The 23,250-nt window shown below is 41.9% G+C and overlaps 1 protein-coding gene across 1 annotated transcript in view; it reads right to left on the bottom strand.

Moving 5' to 3' along the window:
* Nucleotides 1-23,250, bottom strand: part of FAT3 (FAT atypical cadherin 3) — a 361,473-nt gene that overhangs the window by 4,292 nt on the left and 333,931 nt on the right. The window contains exons 23-27 of the mRNA XM_042862629.1: nt 18,123-18,591; nt 7,412-7,565; nt 5,651-6,306; nt 3,561-3,674; nt 217-276 (exon numbers count right to left, since the gene is read on the bottom strand). Of these exons, the coding sequence (XP_042718563.1) occupies nt 217-276; nt 3,561-3,674; nt 5,651-6,306; nt 7,412-7,565; nt 18,123-18,591 (1,453 nt within the window). The remainder of the gene's footprint in view (nt 1-216; nt 277-3,560; nt 3,675-5,650; nt 6,307-7,411; nt 7,566-18,122; nt 18,592-23,250) is intronic.

Raw genomic sequence — 23,250 nt, 5'->3', positions numbered from 1 at the left:
TGATGATGGCCTTGATACCTTTTCTACCACTTCCAGTTACCCAAAGATATCTTGTAGAACACCCTTTTAGGTTTGCTGGTGAACATGCTGATTTGCAAATCCCAATCCCCACTGCAGGTTTGCTGGTTGGTTTAGATTAGTGAGGTTCTGCTGGAATGTTTCACAATGAAAACAAGAAGCATTGTTGCATAACAAGAAAGAAAAAAAATTAAATACCTTCATTTTCTATAGTGTCAACTACATTGTTGACAAGCTGTATGACAGTCACTATGGAAGCTTGCAGGGGAGGGAAAGCAGAAAATAAAGGGAGGGGAAGGACAGCTTCAGGTTAGTATTTAAAACATACGTCATGTTACCACAATAAATTCTCTCAAACAGACAGAACTGACATTGAAAAAAAAAAAAAGGCTGCTGACCAATGCATGATTTATGCAGTGGATTGCAGGACACTTCATTTCAGATAATCCCATACATTTTCAGAGTGGAGATAAATTCCAAACCAACATTTCCAAAAAGGCGTATGGCATGATGTGTATCACCTCATGAATTCAAACAGACTGGCCAGCTGATTCAATTAACCACAGCAGTATCTTGTCTACCTGACACTAATTTCTAATTCATTTTTACTTAAAGGTCTCCAGAGATCATGGTATGTGCTCCAAGGAATCATCATCCTCATGCCACCACACCATCTGAAAGGTGCTGGGCTTCATCTATTTCCTAAGAGGAATGTTTTACTTATAATTTACTTACATGCTGTGCAATGCAGTATCTCTGGGACATTAAGAAGCACTGCTATAATTAGAAGGACAGAGTCAAATAGGTTTGGTTCAAATTTTGACTTTTGCTTGACAGAATATTTTCACAAATGCCTCGTGTGTCCTCTGCAGCTATTTTACAAAATATACTTTTCCCTTGAAATAATCTGTATTGACCAAACAATCTTCTGACACGGAATAAAACAGTGGCACAGTGTATGATATTGTAGGTGATTTTGGACAAAGTAACACCCTTGCCTTTGACTACTTGAGATAAAACCCAGTGAAAACAGAGGGAGAGCTCCCTTTAAATTCAGTTGGTACTGGCTTTTCTGCTCTCTTAATTTCAAGAAAACTCTGACTGCTTTGGAGCAGGCTAAGAAGGCAACCAGAAATGTTGGGCAGGAAATAACATTTTTGTTTCACACAGTCAATAGACTTACAGGTCACAAAAAGCACGTTAACAGTGATAGCACTTTTCACTCTACATTTAACATTCAGAGGGCACTTGAATTTTGGGCACAGGATCAAGAATCTCATCCAATTTCCTCAGTCCTTGTGAAAGCTTGGCAAAAATTCTTGATGAGCCAAAGGAACCATATTCTGTCTTTGACTATGTTTATGGCATCAGTGGCACTGGTAATTGTATAAACAAAGGAGGCTCGTATTGGCTAATGCATAACAAACATCATGGAAAACTAAATGGCACCATGTAAGTAGTTTCTGTGTGGGTAGAAAAAGAGGTTGAGGGTGGCTGAAAAATGCAAGAGAAGCCTCATCAGAGCTATGGGAACCCCTGTCTTGGCAGTAGGTCCATAGTATGCAGCCCCATACCATTCCTGGCTTCTTCACATGCTGCTGGTGTGAGCGAGACATGACAGGGAAGGGCTGGAGACAAAAAGAACCCCACCAAGAAGGTCTGTCCATCCCTCCACTACTGAGAATGTCAGCCAGATGGGAACGGGTAATGAGAAAAGAAAGAACAGTGCTGCTGCCAGAGATCTGGGAGTCTTGGGCAACACAGACTGGAAACATGAGGTCAGAAACAGGGCAGTATAAGTTTTCATGGCAGATATGGGCTGTCTCTGGTGAGAGCTGTGAGGAGCATTTTCACAGAAGGGAGGGAAACTTCTACCCCAGGCAGTTCAGTGCATGAGAACACCCAAATCCAGCACTGCCCAGGGGTAGAAAATTGGCATCATAAACAGTATTCCCTTGGACTACCCCGCACAATCAGCAATTCACTGGCAGTGAAGTGATAACCCAGATGTCTGCTTTTGCCACATCCCTTTGTTTTGAAATTCCTTATGATGGAAACCTGCAACTTGTCTTTGAAGTGAGTTGGCAAGTATTATATTGTTGAGAACAAGTGACTTTTTATTCTTCTATTTCATTTTCTTTATAATCTCTAAAAGTTTGGGGCTTTTTGATCACAGGGAATACCATTAACTACTTTTTATGGCTTCAGGAAGAATATCCATTACCCCCTATGTACAAGCAGGGTGTGTGCAAACACTTACCTATACCTGTATTTGTATTTTAGGCTCTGCTACAGCAAACCCACCCTGCTGTTGCAGGAAAACCAGAGCGTGCAGTCTTGCATTGACCTCTGCAGAATGATTCAGATGATTTAAACTACTTCCCTCATTCTCTCTGAACTAGAATTGTTATCTTTAAAGACTATATTTTAAATGTAGCTTTCACAAAAAAAGGAGCGGGCATATTCAGCTTCAGTGGATATTGTGCCAGTGACTGAAAAGCCTAATTAGAATGTGAGGGATATAAAAAGTTACCATGTGCCACACAAGAACACATGAATAATTATTATGGTAACAATAATATCATAAAAGTATTTAACTTTTTTTTTTTTTTTTGAGGGGGAGCACAAAAAAGCCCTGAGAAGAGCGACAAAAATACTCACAGTGCTTCAGTCACAGCTGAACCAAAAGCATCTGCAAGTGCCCTTCCCTTTAAGTGCATTTTCCAACATTCAGGAGTACCTAAGGGAAAGCTGCGTGACACGACTGAGAAGCTGAGCCTCCGACAGTTCATTAACTGGTGTCTGAGGAACCCAAGTGCAATTTCTTTGTGCTAATCTTTTATGCGTATCTCAATGAGGCTTCCCTGACAACCATCATCTCTTCCTGGCAGAAACATCTTGGCTTTTCTCAGCACCACTGCTCCACATGCACAGGCCTTGGAACAAGGGTTTGATCTGACTTTGTGTGCTGCTTTCTGGCTGTGTATGGCTCTGCCCACGTCACCTACTGAGATAATGATGTAGGACAACTAACACGCACAGAGCAAGGATTTAATGGTGCTCTATTGTTCGCTGAACTGTGATTGCCAGGGAGAGGCCAAGCCACCAGGGGCTGCCTCATCTGCTCATTGTTGCATGCTGAGAGCCTGCAGAGTTTTGCTGGGACTGTGAATGAGACCTGGCAAACTGTAGAGAAATTCCCTTTGATTTGACTGATGAAACACGAAAGTCATCTTCTTCCAAGAGGGAACATCTACAGCTTAAGTTGCTACCTATTAGTCAGCTTCTATTTTAACAACGTGAGTCTGCTGTGTCCTAACTCTAATTCAGTGTAAAGCTTGGTACTGATGTAATGGCTCCATCCATCAAGATTTCAACCATGTACTACTAATTTAAAAAGTGGCCACAAAATGAAGGTTTGAATACAGAACTTTCTGACTTTCAGCATCATTAAAGGGTTTTCTAGATGTCACCTAATTGTTTTTATAAAGAGAGTTAAATCCCTTTGTCCCCAGCATAATAAAAATAAAATAATTTCTTACCATTATCATCACCGGAGTCAGACTGGAAGGAGCTGAGGGACTGCACTTCAGAGTTGCTGCCTTTATTACTTCCTGCAAAACAGGTCACTTCTTCAGCGTCATCAACCCCTTTACCTTCGTTGACAGCAAAAACAAAGCAAAATGGTACTCTATAGGTATGCATATTTGCCTACTTGTACCACAGAGCCAACAGATTGCCTTCTCTTGTTATTGTCAGAATAAAAATATTTCCTCCAGATAGAGGAAATGAGCCACTGGCGATGAAGGCAGCTAATGACTTTTCAAGTGTTTGAAGCTTCTGAGCAGCTGACACCATTGCTATCAAGGAATAAACACCTGCAGTCAGTACTGCCTTTTGGACCCGGTGTAGTCTCAGTGGCAAGAAAACTGATGACTTTACAAATATGGTATAAACATCTTATACAAGAGATTACAGATACATTTATCTTTACTGTTCATTTCCCAATTTGAGAGTCACATTAGAGGCTCATACAAAGCCCAGTGAAGTTATTGGGCATCTTTACATCAACAGCCCTTGGATCCACCACTGATGTAGAGTGGATTTATGCATTTCATCACGGACATTCAGTCTTGTCAATTTGTCTACAGTTTAAGCATATAACTGCAGCCTGTGGTGTAAATTCTCATGTGATCAAACACACACATTCAAACATTCTGTAGTGATAATAAGGAAAACATATCATCCATAGCAAGAATTGAGATAGATGCCTTAGTTAATTATGAATGAACAAGCTCAGGTGCTGCAAGCAGTCAATCCACCTAAGTACAGCCCTCTATTTGCTATCTGTAGATATTTCTACCCAGCATGGGGCACCTGCGTATAGTAACAGCTGGTTTAGTCCTGCTGAGAAGCAGGGTACGGACTAGGTGGAGTAAGTGCTGCAGTAATGAAGCTGCACTGCTTCCCTCTCAGTGACAGCTGAGGCCCATCCCCATGGCATGACCTCATGCTGTGCAGAAATTCATGCAGATACCAGTGTCTGTGGTAAGAACACCCAAGGAATCACACAACACACGTGGTGGCTTACATGCTGATATTTTAAATCAGCAAGACTGTATTTAATGGTTAAAGGTCAACCACAATGCAACAGTGAAACACATCCCAAAGGAATAATAATTAATTCCTGTTTTTCACTAGAAGACCAATATGCTGCCTTAGCTGAAAACGTGCATGTCGGATGTGAGGCACTGTGGAGAGTTCATCTCCTTGTTGCTCTGTTTTTATGCCTAAAACAACAGTGCTAAAAAACTTCCTGGACTGTGTATTTTTGTTGATAGATCTGCTCAAAGTTGTGTTGCTGTGGGGTTGAACACCCAGTAGAAAATGTTGCCTAAAAGAGAAAGCATGACTAAGAAAGAAGCCCTGTGCTCTGCTAAAGCAAACATCTCAGTCCGTATGGAGCATTCTCAAGGATGGACAGCACAGGGCCTTAACTCTGGCTCAGCAAACTGGTGTTTTGCTATAAGAGAATACTTGAGGCTTGCTGTATCTCCAGCAACTCGTCCAGGAATGAAAATAGACACTATATTAAGCTGTTGAGAAACCATCAGAGTAGAAACAGCATGGCTGTGAGGATGAAAACATTTGTGATCACTCTGATACAGAATGCAGATGAGAATGCAATAAACTGGAAGGGTGATCCTCTAAGTGGGGCTTGATTTCAGCTTCATTTCATTGACACTGGAATTAGAGAATATATTGGTGAATATCTCCCTTGCAAAATAGAATTTCTTCTTGTAGAAAGTTTTAAAATGTTAACTCCCCTGGGAGACCAAACGCCCAGACTGAGTGGAGTTTGAGAATTCTGCCTCAATCTTTTCTTCCCCAATAGAAAGATGTCTGCATTGTATCACTTGAAGAACTTGAAGATCTGTGCTTTTCGAACAAGCAAAGAATGCGTTCGGTCACACTTAGTGCATGTAAGGAGATGTTTTGTGTGCCTAGTGTTAATCAAAATTTAAAATGCATTAGCCTTCAAGTTAGAGCATTAAGTATAGCCATGCCTGCTGCGGCCTGTGAGGAACCTATACCTATGGTAAGAAGAGAGGCAGCAGCATGCAGCACTTACTTTCCGTTCCAGCATCCCACGTGCTCTTCCTGATGGAGTCACAGTCGGAGCGGCAGGGAGACACTGCGGGCAAGTTGGGAGCCACGCTGCACACCACCACACCCCGCCTGGCTGTCAGGATCCGGGGGGACTCGGGATGAAATGTTGTCATCTCCTGGTGCTCCACGCCAAGCCCATCCACTATCTTGTCCAGGTTATTCCGCGAGTCACTCTGGAAGCATGGGGTGTAGGCCATCGGCCTCACAGGGACCTGTGGAGGCCCAACCTCCTGGTAGATGTTCCTGCTGTCTCCGCTGTTCCTGATGTTCTTGAACTGGATGCCATTGCTCTTGTTGAGCAGGGCGGCAGTGGCTGGATCCTGTACCAGCGTGATGTTATTGCGGGAATAGTTCTTCCGGAACACTTTCTTGCGGAAAATTATAAACAGGACGATCAACACAAATATGACAAACAGAACCACAGCTATTCCTATCAGCTCTTCCTTGCCGACATAGGAATGCCCTGCTTGTATATTGGGAACCACCACAGGGCGAAGACCACAGTACTGCCCCACGTAGCCAGGCGTGCAGTTGCACAGGAATGAACCAAATACGTTCACGCAGGAACCACCATTTTCACATTCTTCTCTTTCGCACTCATTGATGTCTTCTTCACACCTTAAAAGGAGAAAAGGAGAACACGGAGTTTGGAGATTGCAAACAGCCCAGCTTCCAGGTAATGACTTCTCAAAGTGGTACAACTACAACGAGCACCTTGCTGGTGCTTGGCCAATTATCATGTTATTATCATATTATTATCATATTAATTAATGGCATTTGATTATTTTTTTTTGCAGGTATTCCATAGCTTTTTAACATAATAAAATGAAAATGTCACGAAGGAAATAAAAGTTTAAAGCATTTCATAGGTAAAGGCTCTTTGATCCTAAGATGGCTCACAGAACAACAGAAGATCTGATCACTTTTATATCATTTTTGGACCAACACGTGGGATTCAATACAGTTACCAAGAGGATCCACAGAAAAAACAGAGCTGAAAATAAGTAATAAAAAATTCATAGGTTACTACTTTGAGAGAAAAGGGGAATACACTGAGTTTTAAAATAGACTTAAGGCTAGAGATAAAATGAATAAATATCAGAGAAGTGGGAAAAACATGATCACAGGAACCCTAAACAGAGAGAACGGGGAAGAAAAGGTGATAAAAAAAAAGCAAAACAAAACAAAAAGTGCAAACAGACAGGGGAAATTAGAAAAAAGCACAGGACAAGTTTCTATACCAAGTTTCTTATCAAGGTTTGAATTTTAAAACTGAATGCAATAAGTTAGGCTTTTAAGCTAGGCCTAAATAATTGATCCATTCTCAAAAAGAAAAGATTACAGATCAGCTTCCACAGGATTCATGGAATGACTCAGGTGTCCATATCTCAGCAAGATCACATCTTAGTGAGATCCATATTTCATTTGGAGATCACATCTGAAACAGTAGCTTCAGAGCTGGATTCAGAAAGCCTTATGGATTTCTCATCTTTCATTAGCTTGGACTTGATTCCAAGTGTCGGGTTGTTTTTTGCAAGGAGATCATAGAATTGTCTACGTTGGAAAAGACCTTCGAGATCATCAAGCCCAACCGCCAACCTGACCTACGGGGTCCCATCACTAAATCATGACCCTTAGCTGGATACAAAGCACCCAGTCAAAAAAATAAACTCCACCACTCAATTAAAATGCTTTGATTATCCATTTAGGAAAGTTTACTTACGTTACTCCAGTCAGACCATTTTTGCAGTTGCAGATGAAAGCATTGCCAATGGGATCGCATGAGCCTCCATTCCGGCATGGATTTGGGAAGCAGGCTGTGATCTCTGATTCACAATTTCTTCCAGTAAACTGTGAGAGGCAATTGCACTGGTAGCCTGGAAGGTGAAGGACACAAAGAAATACATCAGAAGCCATCCCCTGTTATCTAGAAGCAGGGGAATCTACTTGGCTAATTTACTACAAAAAATTTATTGTACTGTAGGGGAAAAGAGATGCTTATGCTCATTCTAGTGTGGTTCACACTAACTCCAGTGCAGCATTTGCTTATCTGGAATGTGGGGTGATTGGAGCTCATGTAATACAACCAGGGACCAGTGGAATCTCTGCAGCCCCAACTATTCCAATCACTGTGATTCCAATAAGAATAAATGCCCCCCGTGGACTTGGCTGCAGTAAATATTCCAGATCAGTGATGCATCTCCCTTTTTTTTTGAAAAGAAGGACCATATCTTCCAAAAGTGGCAGCCCACACATCAAAGATCAAATATATCAGCTGAGATCTTAATAGTAACACACTTGTCTATGATATTTAACTCTTTCATAAAGTGCATCATCCAGGCATGAACCATGGGCTTCGTAACACTAGCTGAACAGGGAACTGCCACCCCTAATCAGAGCTCATTGAATGCAGTTTCTGCTATTAGGAGACCCATTCTGGAGAAGAGGAGGCTCAGGGGAGACCTCATAGCACTCTACAACTTCCTGAAGGGAGGTTGTGGTGAAGAGGGATTTGGCCTCTTCTCCCAGGCAATGAGCAGGACACGGGGCAATGGCCACAAGTTGTATCAGAGGAGGTTTAGGTTGGACATAAGGAAGAACTTTTTCTCTCAGAGAGTGGTCAGGCACTGGAATGGCTGCCCAGGGAGGTGGTGGAGTCGCCGCCCCTGGCAGTGTTCAAGAGGCGTCTGGATGACGTGCTGCGTGATGTGGTTCAGTGCTTGTGGTGGCAATGGTGATGAGGAGACGGTTGGACTGGATGATCTTATAGGTCGTTTCCAACCTTGTGATTCTATGATTCTATGATTAATTACTAGCTGCAATAAATCAGCCAATACACCACTTAGGTAGGGGACTGAAGGGGACCAAAGTACTTCCATGCTCCTTGCCAGCAAAGGACAACATGAGTCAGAAACATTTCCTGAAACTCCCCCAGGTAGCAAATTACTATCTGTTTTATTCTCCTCTCCTTGTGATTTGCCATTAATAAATCCTTTATTTAAGGTCATAAAGAAATCCAGTGAGACAGTGCATGTCTTCATATTGTGTTAGAACTAAGTGTTGAAATCTGAGTCTTTTTTCACTTGAAAAGAACAAGGAACAACCACTTACAAAAACAAAATGTCCCAACAGATGTGTAGGCAAGATTCAAGCTCCACTTATGTGGTTCACATATCAAAGCAATGTACTAAATATGGCATCTTAATCAACTAGAACAAGGAATTTTCCTGCTGTTAATACAGTTGAAATCCATATATCTATACTTTTGAAATATATATATGTATATATATATACTTTTGTGTATATATATATACAGATATGTATGCATTTTAAAACACACTGTTCTACTAACTGAGGCAGGAAATTTCAAGCACATTTATGAGAAAAAGAATTTCACAGAGACAGTGCAGTGGTGGCATGAGGCAAAAGCAATTCTGCATTAGAACTGCCACGTCTTTCATGTTCTGTCTGGTTCATTTTGACTTGTTCAGTTACGCTAATTGAATTCTTTCATGAGAATTCATGAGAGTTCTTTGCTCTAGCAAAGAAACTTGGAAACAGACTTACTGGCTCATTCAGTCAAGATTTCAAACCCATCTAGCTGAAGATAAATAAAATAGATAATCAGATACCATGCTGTTTGGTTGTCCTACTACAAAAAGGGGGATAAAAGCACTGCTATTTTAAGGTTACAGACTTAAGAGATGATTGCACTGCAAGGGTTCCTAGAAAGCTTACTTGATCAGCACCAGCAAGACAGGATTATTTTGCTGTCTTACACATACTCACTCAGACAATACGAATGTATAAATGGCTTTTTAGACCTGTAGAGAGCTGGGACTGAAGAATTACAAAACAGCGACTGCACCAGGCATTTTGATGCCATTCCTACAAAATATTTATTGCTACTTGGTAAAACACCTGATCTAGAAATCCTTGAGGAAGAAATCACTGCATGAATAAGAGAGGCTGTTTCATTGCTCCATTTTATGACTGAACAGTGACATCTATGGTCGAAAAATTTACAGTAATGTTTTTGTGTACTTTTATGTTCTCATTGAGTGTAAGTGAAATGAAAATTTTCAAACATTTTATTCAGCAACATATATGTTGCTTTATAGAATAGCAGAATAGATCTGTTTTTCTAACTATCCAACAATTGGCATTTGAAAACTATATAGCTTCAAAATTATTTTAAAAACAAGCTTTCTGCACCTACGTTACTAACTGGCAATCACTGGAACACCAAAGTCTTCAAATAATTGTCTTTTCACGTCTTACATTTGTTTCAGCTGCACTGAGTTAAGCTCTGGATTGTTGCTGTGTAATACGTTCTGTTACATCTATTCACTGTAGACAGCCTGAGAAATATTGATTTGACTAAAAAAAATCCTTTTTCCACTAAATATAGAAGGAGGATGGGTTTATTCATCATTATTATTGACAGGTATTTATAATCAAGATGCACTAATTTCAATTAGCATTTTGTATCACGAGGAGCTAAAACCGAATACTCCAGATGGGTCCAAGGTCTGCTGGGTGATGTATGAACAAAACAAAAATGAGAAGTTACTTATGAAAGCCAACATTTTGGACTGAATTTGACTTAATGATGGTGGTGGAGTGACTGACCCTGTTTGTGTTCAAGGAACATTTAGACATTGTGTTGAGGGACCTGGTTTAGAGAGAACTACTGGGGATAGGTGGACGGTTGGACTAAATGATCTTGTAGGTCTTTTCCAACACTGCTGACTCTATGATTCTATGATTTTGGAACACAATCAGATACTGGGCAGATAAAATATTCAGTATAGTTTCTATAGTACAGTATTCAGTATAGTTTCTAAGTCTGGGGATCAAAGTTAATAATAAAAAAGGCAATGAAGTTAGGAATGAAAAAGGCAATAAAAGTCAGTGTTAAATTTCAGTATTTATCTCTGACTTCTCTTCCCATTAGAAGCACTGCCACACACCTTTTTACTCTAAGCCACTGGCAAAAGACACAGAACTTTCCTGTGACACACAATCAGAGCTGCAAAACATTCACTTGGGAGAACTCCAGCTCAGCAAAGCATATGTCAAAATTCATGGAGTAGAGCTGACACGAAGGCTCAGTTCACAGCATCTATCGACTAGGCCAGCAGATTTCCAGACCTTTCATTCCTTTCCAAACATCTCAGGAGAGGCTATAATGTCACCTGGTGCTGCACATTGTGGCCACATGGCTGTAGACAACGAGCATTCCTAAAGAAACCTTTTTGTTGGGGATGAATCCTAGGTCTAACAAAGAATTTTTATTACATATTTAATTTAATATCCAGGTAAAGTATCATGCATTTCTTCCCATCTGTTTAATGCAAGAGTAATATGCAAGATTTCCATGCCCAAAGATGAGTACAGGGGGCCAAGTGCCCCTGCCCTCTCAGGAGGAAAATTCCTCTTTCAAACTATCTAGGGCTGTTCCTGTTCACAATGAAGACAATGGAAGTCTTGGAAATTCTTCAACATTTAAGATCATACAGTCATCTGCATTCCCTTCAAGAGAGATGAATATTTCATTTTGCATATTGATCCTGAAAAATGTTGATACCAGTGCAGCAAATCTTGTGCTGTCACTGCTGTATGGCTTCAAAAGGAACCACTGGAAAAAGACAGGAAGGTATGATAAATACATCTGCAGCACTGTTGGGATAGGGCCAACGCACCCTTGGTTTGTGCCACAACAGTCTGTGCCAACAAAAGGAAGACACTGAGGCCCTGGAGCGTGTTCAGAGAAGGGCAGTGAAGCTGTGAAGGGTCTGGAGCACAAGTGTAATGGGGAGAGGCTGAGAAAACTGGGATTGTTCAGTCTGGAGAAGAGGAGGCTCAGCGGAGATCTTACCACTCTTTACAACTCCCAGACAGGAGGCTGTGGTGATGGGAGGTCAGTCTCTTCTCCCAGTTAACAGCACTGGCACAGGCTGCCTGGGGACGTAATGGGGTCCTTGGAGGTGTTCAAGAACCTGTGGCACTGAGGGACATGGTATCTCTGGAGGTCCCTTGCAACCCCTACTATTCTGTGATTCTGTGATGGTTTAGTGGGCAATACGGGTGGCAAGTGGATGGCTGGACTAAATGATTTTACAAGTCCTTTTCAACCTTAATGATTCTAGGATTCTAAGATTCTACGATTCTTTGAACAGCCGACTCTAAGGAACCATAAGCAATGAGCAATGACACTGCCCAGTTTGGCCATATGTATATTAACAAGCCCTAAGGAGCAATTGGCAGTGGGTTTGTGGAGAGAAATGGCACTGAGGACTCAACACCCTCAGTGCAAATGTTTCAGGGTTTTAGGATCAGGTTATCTGCACTCCTGATGTGTGCCTTCCAGCTCAACCCCACCCAAAGCAATTCTGGTTCTCTAAGGCCTCACCACTCACACTTACATAGACACGGCTCTCTAATGCCTATACACCATCTTGGGTGATCTGATAGTTTTACTAGGTTTCTCCCACGCTCTTTCACTCAATCCTCCTAAGCAGCTGTGCCATATTCTCTGACTCCAGAGGATGTCCTCATATCTTTTTGACTAGATTTGACTTGACTCCGGCTTGTCCTCTAGACTTCTTGGTTTGTTTCTGCTCAGTCATATAAAGTGACAAGAAGAGAAGGGCTTTTTCAGCCCAGACCTTACCAAAGAGCAACATGCTGAAATTGAGGACACTGCACAGGCTTCCTGTCTGTACCTATGTTTGCTTGGCACTTAATAGCAGTGACAGTGGCAAAAGACAGGCTCTGTGCCATCAGCAGATGGAATGCTGTTATGCAGTGAACATCCCTGTTGGTAGAATTCCCAGCCTGAGCACCTGAATGCCTATCTATCCTCAGGTTTACTTGGCTTTATTGAAGAGGATGCTCCTAACTGCTGCCAATTCTTTTTTTGAACATGTGCACGCTCCTGATTCTATCCACCACATGCAAGAGGAGCTGGCTTTTATTTGCTATGTGCTAGGCTTTTGCATTTGATCTCCCCATGCAGTTTCTTTCCCTGCTGTGCCACTAGCCCTGACAAACTCGATGTCAAGGAACAGGCCTGCCCTTGGCCCTGCTCACACATCATCTCATGTTGAGTTAAGTGATGAGAAAGCTGCAGGTGGAAACCGTCCATCCCAGCACTTATGTTTTGGTGTGTTTAGAGACATACCTGGCCAGCTTTAAGAGCTGTGTGTTCTTCAGCCATATGTATTCCTGCCACTTCAGATTTAACGTATCTTCAAAGAGATGATCACTGCCTTATGCTACAAGTTGGTAGGAAACTGGTGCTTTCTATAAAAGGGTTGGTGTATATTTGCTTTGAAACTGTGAATCTAAATCCAAATCTCTAAAAAGCATAGCTGTAAGTAAGATTAAAAAACAAAAAAATTCCTAAAAAAACCTTTAAAAATGAACTAATGCACATTTGGTATGCTTGCATTACAGTATGCTGGTTTGTGTGTGTTTGTTTGAAAAAAAATGACACTGAGAGTACACTTAAGACCTGGTCAGTTCACAGCTACAGCAGTAATACACCCAGTTTTTTCCTGTCACTCTTGCAAACTACCTAGTCCTCAGAAACACCTGTGTGTTAATGTAGCCAACATGCTTTAAGGCGTGTATTAAAATCACCTAAGTGCCATGTTGCTTTTTTTTTTTCTCTCTCATTGCACTTTAACTTATAAAAAAATAAGAGAAAGGAAAAATGAGAGGGGAAAGCAATGACTTTCTGTCCTGATTCCCTGCCCTCAGTCCTTGACTTGCTAGATACTTTTGCTGAAATGTCTCATATTCAAATAAAATTGCCCACTTATATAAGCCATTTACTTCAATCAAAGCCAGATGTATATAGGACTGATCACATTAAAAGGAAGTAACTACACGTCTAATTGCAGGATTTACAAGCATGAGGTTTCTCTCCGTGGCTGAAAAGCTTGGCAAAAGACTCAGATTTGATTATAGTAAAGCTTTCTATTGCTGTGACTGCTCATGTTGTTATTCAAGCAGATAAACATACATTTATTATTGGCAGAATTGGTAACATCACTCTATCATTAAGGTTGCGTGACATTTCCCTTTTTAAGACCTCACATTCAACTGCTTACAGCTTAACCACACTTTAAACACTTGGTTGAGTTTTCTTTGGAAATTTTAGTCCAAAGAGACAAGCCATTAAAGAACATGAGGTTGTTTGTCAAGCTTCAAAATACTAACAGCTTTCTTTAAAAATAACTTTATTGACCCACACTTGAGGATAAGGACTGAAAATCTGCAAGAATGTGGTCTGTATTTCAGGACTGTGGTTTCCAATGTCTCCAAGAAAATTGTCCTTAAGCTGAAATCTCCTCCTGCTAGCAGTCTCCTGAGCTGTCAGGAACAATCCTGGTGAGTGCTCTTCCCCCTTTCTCAGGCTCTTTTAACCATGCATGAGATGTCCCTGTGGGCTCCCTGGGCACACTGTGCCCTGCCTCAGCTTTATAACCACTGACAGCACTGGACATCTACTGCTGACATGGGATTTGATTCAGACTTGTGGAAACACATCAGTGCAACTCATGTCATGGTAACTCTGCTGGTCCAGAACCCAAATTATGGAAGCAGAGAAGCTCTTACATGCTCTCACTGCATGGCTGTTGTTGGCAGGGACCTCTGAGTTCATGCGTTCCAAGCCCAGCTCCAGCAGGGGCACCCATAGCAGGCTGCTCAGGGCCATGCCCAGCTGACTGCTTTGTATCTCCAAGAAGGAGACTCCACAGCCTCTCAGTGATGAGCATCTGAATTATCTGTGCATCCTCTTGCAGGCTGAGATCGCAGTTTTGTTCTCCTGTTACAATACGTTCACGCTCCTAGTGCACACAAAGCACCACTTTAACAATTCCCCATCCAGGGCCACAATGTTACCCTATTTCCATAGCTGCACAGTAAAAAGCACTCAGAGGCAGCTTTTTATTAATGGTGAACAGTAGGCATTTCCACTGAAAGGAAGATCTCACAACAGGAATGCTATTACCGAGATTGTATTTTAGATGATCAATTTATGTAAATTGTGTTTAAATTAGACACTGGCCCTTTGATTTCTGGCATGTAGCCAGCAACTTTAATGCTATAATGTTGGGTAGCCTTTGTTTGACTGTTTTCTTTTAAAGTTAGCTATAAATCTGGGCTTTCTTTTTCTCTCTCTTAATTTCCTTGTAAAGCACAGTAGGGTTTTTTAAGGGAAAGGATGTTAACCGTATATGAAATCTGCTCTGTAAAATTCAAATTAAAGGACTGATTTATTAAAAGAAATCCTGCTATCATTCCAAACACTCGCTGTTTAGGAAAAGAACCATAATACTCCAGAAAGTTTAACAGGAGGAAAATATCATATCAAAGGAAGGAATCATAGGAAGAGGGGAAATTATTTCAAACTAAAAGAGGAGAGATTTAAATTGGAGATAAGGAAGAAATTTTTTTTTTACTATAAGGGTGTTGAGGCACTAGTATAGGCTGCCTAGAATGGTGATGGATGCCCCATCCCTGGAGACACCCATGGTCAGGCTGGATAGGGCTCTGAGCATCTGATGGAGCTGTAGGTGGCCTTGCTCATTGCAGGGAGGTTGGACTTAGATGGTCCATAAGGATTCCTTCAAACTCAAACCATTCTGTGATTCTACGATTCTGTGAAAGCATTAGGAAAGAAACCTTGAACCTTTCAAATGCCCACTGACTGGGGATGAGATTTCTGCTGGACATTTTAAATATCTGTTTTCTCCCCAAAACCTGTTATTTCCATTCTTAAGATAAAAAATAAAGATTGATTAAATTTATCCTTTTTAAAATAAAATCCATCTGCTAACATCTATGTCACCAAGCATGTCTGGCGATTCTTAAACGCACAGTGCAATTTGTGGCTCCATAACCAGCATTTGCAGTGCTGTTGGGCTCTATGGCATTTAATTACAGGATCTTTTTGAGCATGCAGGACACTATCAACAGAGTTGTTTTGCTTGGTGGAAACAAAGCTGCCCACGACTTCTAAGGGGCTGGGCTACAGATCTGCCAACATACAGTCAGGGCCCATTGCGCTAGAATTATGGCTTTATAACAACCTTGTATTTACATACACTGCTGAGGCAGTAAAAACAGCAAACAGATTTTGGAGCGGCAGGCAGCCGAAACATCCCCGCAGGGCACATGCCCCTCGCCGAGGCAGGAAGGCAAGGCAAGTTAAATCAGCTCCGTGACTGTGTTCCAGCAGCAAATTATGCTGACATGAGAACCGTGCCTGCCCATTCCAGTAACAAAATGGGTCCATTTTCAAGAGTCTGCCCAACCTTCAGGTTTCCCCATTCTACTGCTCCCCAAAGTGTGAAATAGCAAGCAGAGGGTGCTGGGAAAAATTCAGTTGCTGTGAAACTGTGAAACAGTTCCTTAGAAAGGTTCCAATTTACTCATCATGAGACCATTGAGCAGTATCGTAAATAGGCTCAAACAAATTCAACACAAAGAGCTGTTCTCATGCTTCCTAGGATGATGGCTTGAGGAATGGTTATCCTCATTTATTAAGCATGGAGTCAATCAAAGCCACACTACGTCCATATACATGGAACAGATGTATTTCCGAGCGATTTACGTAATCTTTACGTAACATTGCCATTGAAGAAGAGGTGGCTGAATCGAAGCCAAGCATTCAGAAGAGAAGTGAGCTGAGATCCAGCATCTGAAAATCCATAGTGTTGGACCTTAGTCTATAAAGACAAAAAACGTCTCACAGTTGGTTTTGCTCAGAATCTCACAAGATTTCGGCTCTGAAAACTAAATTAAAATGTTCTGAAGTTTAAGAATTTACTAAAGTTTAAGAAAATAGACACAGTTCTGTGAAGTGCACCTTCATAAAAATATCCCAGTTAAAAGTACTGTGCAGGTTAGGCACCAAAAATCTGTTTAGATCTCTGAAGACCCTGGTGCCAGCACGTGGCGGCATGGGGAGGACTGGGAATACATCCTGCAACTCTCTCCAGGACCACTGGATTCGCAGGTAACAGCCTAACTCTCAACTAAGAGGTAGAACTAGAGAGTGAGTGCAGAAAACCAAAGAGAACTTTGGGGGAAGTTCTTTACTATGAGAGTGGTGAGGTGCTGGAACAGCTGCCCAGAGAGGTTGTGGATGCCCCATCCCTGGAGGTGTTCAAGGCCAGGTTGGATGGGGCCCTGGGCAGTCTGGTCTAGTATTAAATGTGGAGGTGGTGGTCCTGCATGCAGCAGGGAGGTTGGAGATTCATGACCCTTGAGGTCCCTTCCAACCTGGGCCATTCTGTGATTCTTTGATTCTATGAAAACTGAAAACAATTGAAAAACAAATGAGGGAACTACATAGACACAGTTAAGCAGAAAGGCCTGGATAATAACTAAAATGCATTTTCCCTATGGAAACATGACTTAAAATGCCAAAAATAAGTGAATGGAAAGCTCTGTGCTTGCAGAAGGTCTCCCTGTTGACAATGCTACTTTTTTTTTGGACTGAAAAAATGTCCTAATCAGGACATGGGGAGTGTCGAACTTTGCCAGCTCACTATGGCTAAATTTTAGCTTGCCAGAAAAGATGAACAATGCTTTCTGCAATGTAGGAAAGAGGGCAGAAATAGAACAACCCTACAAGAAAGGTCCTATATGTATGTCATTTGCTGTTTTCCCACTAAGATGTTCTTATGGTTGGGGTATGTTGTGCACCAGATTATTTTACTACTGGTTCTACTACATTCAATTAGATTACTAGTTTACTACATTAGGTTACTAGGCAGTGAATCACTAAAACCAGATTACACATGCCACCACTGGATAAGAAACTCTAGCACCATTTAAATCAATGCCCTATAAACTTTGATATTAGACCTTGTAGCACCCAGGCTTCCAAGGAAGCTGTAAGTACACTTCAAGGGGTTTATAATGGTGTAGACTCTCTCCTCTATGTGCAGACATGGAATCAAATTACTCACTCACAAAAGGACCAAGGTGTTTGTAGACAGCTCAATAATTATTTGTGACAGCTTCAGAAACAGAGAAGGGCAACAGTACCATTGCATCAGTGACGGACGTTCAAAATCACCATCTTTGTGTATAACCTCTGCTGCTGTAAATGGTCCCGTAAAATCCAGCTGAGAATTACAGTAATTCTAATTCTATTGGTTTCTATAGAAATAGGATTATCCTAACAGTCAATAAATCAATTTCCTTTTGGAACATTAATGCAACGAGAAGGGGCACGGTTTCACCATTATTTATAGAGCAAACAGCTTTTACACAATTTGCAATACCTATCTGAGCTTTATAGAGTTCACGAGATTTTTTCAAGCAGGCTGCTGCATAAAACCATTTCCAACAATAAATTGTAGAGGAAAACGAGAGGGAAAACCCATAAAGCAATGCAAAACATTTACCACCAGATGGCACGCTGGTACAGGTGCCGCCGTTCTGGCAGGGATGCCGCTCGCACGCGTCGGGGTACAGCACGCAGCCGAGTTTCAGCTCCGTCAAGCCAACCACTTCTGCAAAGCTGCTGCGCTTGTTCTGCAGCGGCAGCTCGTTGTTGTTTAGCACGACTGAATCCAGGCAGCCCTGGAAGCCGCTCAAGACCTGCGTGGTTCTCTTGTCGGTCAGGCTGCGGACGTTATCCACTTGCACCTGTGCTCCAAAATAGACAGAGCTATCCGTGCTGAGGGTCTGGAAATAGAGGGGGGCTTTGCGGCGCTCCACGTAGCTGTCGTCCAGGGACAAGCTCGTGAAGTTGCGATTCAGCTCCAGGAAAACTGAGTGCCAGCTGCCATCATTGACAGCCCTGCCAGAAATTCCCAGGATCCCCGGGCCAGTCCCACAGTCCAACTGGAACCACAGTTTGCCATCAACAATCTGTGGGAGGAAACAGAAATCACAGTGCTTCAGATTTCTCATCATAAGCTCTCACAGAGAATGAAAACACAGGGGACTTCCGGACTCTGTACAGTGCTAAAGATGGGCTTCTACATGCTGCAGAAACAACAAAATGCTGTGCTTTTATCACAAGAAGTAAACACAAGGTAGTATTGCTACTTAGAATGTACCCAAAGCCAGTTCCTGTAGGCAAACTAAACATATGGAGAAAAATAAATATGGATGTGTAACACACATCTCAGCATGGCGTGCACTTGGCCCCAGCTTCAGTTCCTCTAAGGATAACAATGTGATACAGAGGAAGGGAAAACCAGGAGGAACACTGAGCTTAAGCCAAGGGATGGTACAGCACCATTTAGGCGTGGCAAGGCTAACAAGAACATCTGTGTTGCACCAAGGAGCTCTAAGGGTTAAGAAGCACATCTGAAATGCTTGTGTATGAACATACCCAGTACGAGGAACAAATGAGGCAAACTGGAAGCTTTTCCTTTCCCAGAGTTGTATCATAGATATTAATGACATTGCATAGGATGAGTCCCAGAACTAGAGTGCTGGGATAGATGAGTTATTGTAAAGGTAATGAGGGGAAATCTCTGGTTCAGCTGCTCTCATTGCTATTGGGAGAGTTCAGCTTCCCTGACATGAACTGGGAATATCATGCTGCTGTGACAAGCAAGTCTAGAGCTTGTTGAAAATCACAGAATGGTTTGCGTTGCAGGGAGCCTTAAAAATCATCAAACTCCAAGCCCTCTGCCATGGGTTGGTTGCCACCCACCAGATCACATTGCCCAACGTCCCATCCAAATCTGCCTTGAGCACCTCCAGGGATGGGGCATCCATAACTTCTCTGGGCAGCCTGTGCCAAAGCCTCACCGCCCTTTGAGTAAAGTATTTCTTCCTAACTTCTTATCTTCAGTACTTATCTTAAGTTAATGAGGAAAAGTGCCCTTCCAGATCTGTTGTTTGAGAAAATAGTAGGCTCGTAGATGCCCCATGCCTGCAGGAGTTCATGATGCATTTTGCTAACATCCTCAACCACATGCTTTAACTTTCTGTGGTCAGGCAGTTGGACTTCCTGGTCTTTGTAGGTCCTTTTTTACTAATTACTTTATTAGTTTACTATTTTAGTTCTAGTTCTAATTCTAAGATTCTGGTTGGCTAGAAGTCATGTATTTTCCATTGAGGCCATACTATCCTTTGCGTGTATTATTCATTGTGTATGCTTTACAGAATCACAGAATCACAGAATTGTAGGGGTTGGAAGGGACCTCCAGAGATCATCGAGTCCAACCCCCCTGCCAAAGCAAGTTCCCTACACTAGGTCACACAAGTAGGCATCCAGGCAGGTCTTGAACATCTCCAGAGAAGGAGACTCCACTTCCCTCCCTGGGAAGCCTGTTCCAGTGCTTTACATTAAGATGGCTTTACTTTTTTTCCTTTCCTCATATTTATGCTGAGTTTGTGGCTTTAGAGTGATTGTTATGATTTCTTTTGATTGAGATACTGGAACAGGTTGCCCAGAGAAGCTGTGGATGATCAACGCTGGAAGCGTTCCAAGTCAGGTTGGGCAGGGCTTTGAGCAATCTCTTCTAGTGAAATATGTTCCTGCCCATGGCAAGAGAGAGGGAACTAGATGATCTTTAAGATCCCTTCCAACACAACTATTCTATGATATTATGATTCCGTGGCTCCATGATTTCTCACTCTCCATAATGCCCCTCACTCAAGAAAATGTTTTTCAAGAGAAAGTGGCTGAGGGATGCTAGGTAAGAGGCAAAGTGGAGCACTGAGGGGAATGAAACATTGCTGTGCTAATCATTTAATCTGTTCATGCATCAACTGTAAAACAATACAGCCCTTCTCTTCCTGATACGAAGGTCTGTAAGTAAAATCTGTCAAGAACTGCAAAGGGGATACAGTGATGAGAGCTGATGCAAATACTTACAGACAGAGCTATGAAACTCAGACTTAGATTCCCTCTAATCTGAAGTCCTTATCCAGGGAAAATCTGTACTAGCATGCTGGGGCAGGCCGAGTGCAGAGAGAGGGAAGAGGTATGAAGTGCTGCTTTCTCGATTAGCAGTTTATCCAAAGATTTTTAGGTTTCTTTAATAGATGGCAGATAAGTTTAAAATGGCTGTCAGGGTTAGGAGATAATTTCTTATGACATGTTAATTGGATTCAGGATCTCTGAAAGCTCTTGCAATTATTTTACCTTTATGTCATGCTCTAGGAAGTATTTATTCCTGCAAATCCCATCTTAAGACAGTTCTGTCCCATTATTTATCCCCCTGAAAAGTTCAGACACTGTGTCCTTTAGCAGCCTTCCTTGCAGCACAGACTGCACTCTGTACCAGTTCACTCGTGACACAATCCTATTGCTCTCACCTGGCAAAGCAAAGGTGCCAAAGATGCCAATGGATCATAGACCAAAGATACAAGAACCCACCACAGCTTTGGTGGCCCATTAAGCTGGCATGGTTAGTGCATATGTGGGAAAGCTGCATTCTGTCCATGTCTTTGGACATTTTGGGCTATTTTTGCCATGGTTGACTGCGTAGTCATTTAAAACTGGGATAGCTGATGACATCCTTTGGCATGTGTCTAAACTGGAGCTCAAACTCTTCTCTTGCAGCCACTCTGATGTGGTTTGATGGTAAATGGGATGCCATTAATCTGTAGGAATAGAGGGCATGGTTTCCAGCAAGTGAAAGTTTAAAATTATACTCTTTATCCTAGGAAAACAAATATTCCTTCAACTGCAGTGTGAGTTTGCCATTTGCCAATGCTCCAGCCTGATTCCTCCACTGAGCTTGAGTTTACATCATACATTAAAGCAAGGGTTCCTCCTTGACAGTCATGTTGTCAGCCCTTGGAAGTTCACAAAACTACCTGGAGAAAAAATATGGGTAAAATCTTGAGCTCTGATGTTCCCTGGACTTTGCGTCTCTCCTTTCCAGATCTCAATCTCATGGCCAGCTGAATTTGAACTAGGCTGTAACCTCAAGGGAAGTGACATGAGCCAGATGGGGCACTCCTACAGTGCTCAGCTGCTCCACAAATGCTTACACAAGGTAGAAATAGAGATGCTAAGCACACAACAAGCTTCCTGAAAATGTCCACAACCTAAAATATAACACCAGAAGTGACTAGAATGTAGAAAGAGCTACAAGAACTAAATAAATTAGGTTCTCCTATGGACAGCTGGTTATTTTGAAGTCTATGACCAGAAATATGTAATGAAATTGAGAAGAAATGAGATCTATGATTGTAATACAATATGTTTGAGGGATGGGTATTGCTTCGTACTCTCTCAGCTCAATCAAAAAAGGCTAATGGACATGTAGAAAAATGTCTGGAACATTTTTCATCTAAAATCTATTCTTATAGGATTCAAATCTCATCTGCCAACTATTTCTGAAGATTTAAACTGGCCCTGTTAAAGCATCTGCTCGGGAGGAATCTTAGTAAACAAGATGCCTTGATAAACTGAAATAGTTTTCTCAAGAGATGCAGCAATATTCTTTTCACCCGGTGCAGCAGAACAGTCCACAAACCTTGAAGATGCTGCCCAGAATGTATGGTCTGTCTCAACAGGAATAAAAATTATGCAGAAAAATATATGCCAAGACACTACACTTTAAAAAATGGCCATCATTGGATAAGCAGTTAACTTTCTCCTTATTCTAAAGGCTTTTTCCTATGGAAACCATACTACTGCTTGTGTGTAGTACACATATACCTCCCCTAAGACTACTTATACCCTGAAGGGCCAACTGCATGCATGTCTATTACCCTTACTCACAGAACATGCTTTTCCAATTATCTTTATAAATACAACACCACATATGAGCACCTGGGATAAATATTACAGCATTTATATATGGGAAATGATGATCTAAAATATCTGTAGTGCAAATATGTTTTATACATCTTTCTCATTTATTTCTCTTTCCTTTTACCAGAAGATGATTTGACACACATCTGAAATGCTGTGCTTCCTTCTCTTTATTAAAAAAGCACTAGTAACCCCAACCTTAGGCTAGAGTGAAAGATGGGAAGGATGCTCCAGCACTTGCAGTGCTAACCTGAGACATGATAGAAATGCATGGGAATCAAGACTCTGCAGTGCTCTTCCTCTGGGAGCTTAAGCAAGTCAATAGCTTCAGGTCTCCATCAGTAAAACAAGGATAACGTCATTTCCCTCCCTCACATCAGTGCTTTATGGATAAGCACATTAAAGACTCTGACATGCTCAGGGCCCCCTAGCACTGGGACCATAAGATTGCTCTCAATAAATGGATGGTCATAGACCTTGCTGTAGCAGGGCAGGAAGGAAATGTTTGTTCTCTGCTGGCCCTGTGCCTCTAGCAAGAGTGAGGAACCCTAAAGAGCTCCTATCTTGCCTGCTTAGCAGTCCGGCTGGTTAGGGAAGAGAAGGGTTCTCCACTCAAAAGGGCAAAACGACATCTCTTCTCCTAAGCGTGGAGAAGTCAACCGCAGATCTTCAATTCAGCAGTTAATCTCTGGTGTTCCCACGATTCTGCATAACCACTGTGAGGTTGTGGCACTGCTTCATCCTCATGGGGGAATCTTAGCTTAATAGCTTGGATCTTGGAACCAAGAAAAGCTGAACTT

The sequence above is a fragment of the Lagopus leucura genome, unplaced genomic scaffold (genome assembly GCF_019238085.1).
Source record: "Lagopus leucura isolate 7727_CA_CO unplaced genomic scaffold, USGS_WTPT01 Super-Scaffold_702, whole genome shotgun sequence".
Classification (NCBI taxonomy): Eukaryota; Metazoa; Chordata; class Aves; order Galliformes; family Phasianidae; genus Lagopus; species Lagopus leucura.
The sequence above is the reverse complement of the archived record's forward strand: the minus strand, read 5'-3'. Positions and strand labels throughout refer to the sequence as shown.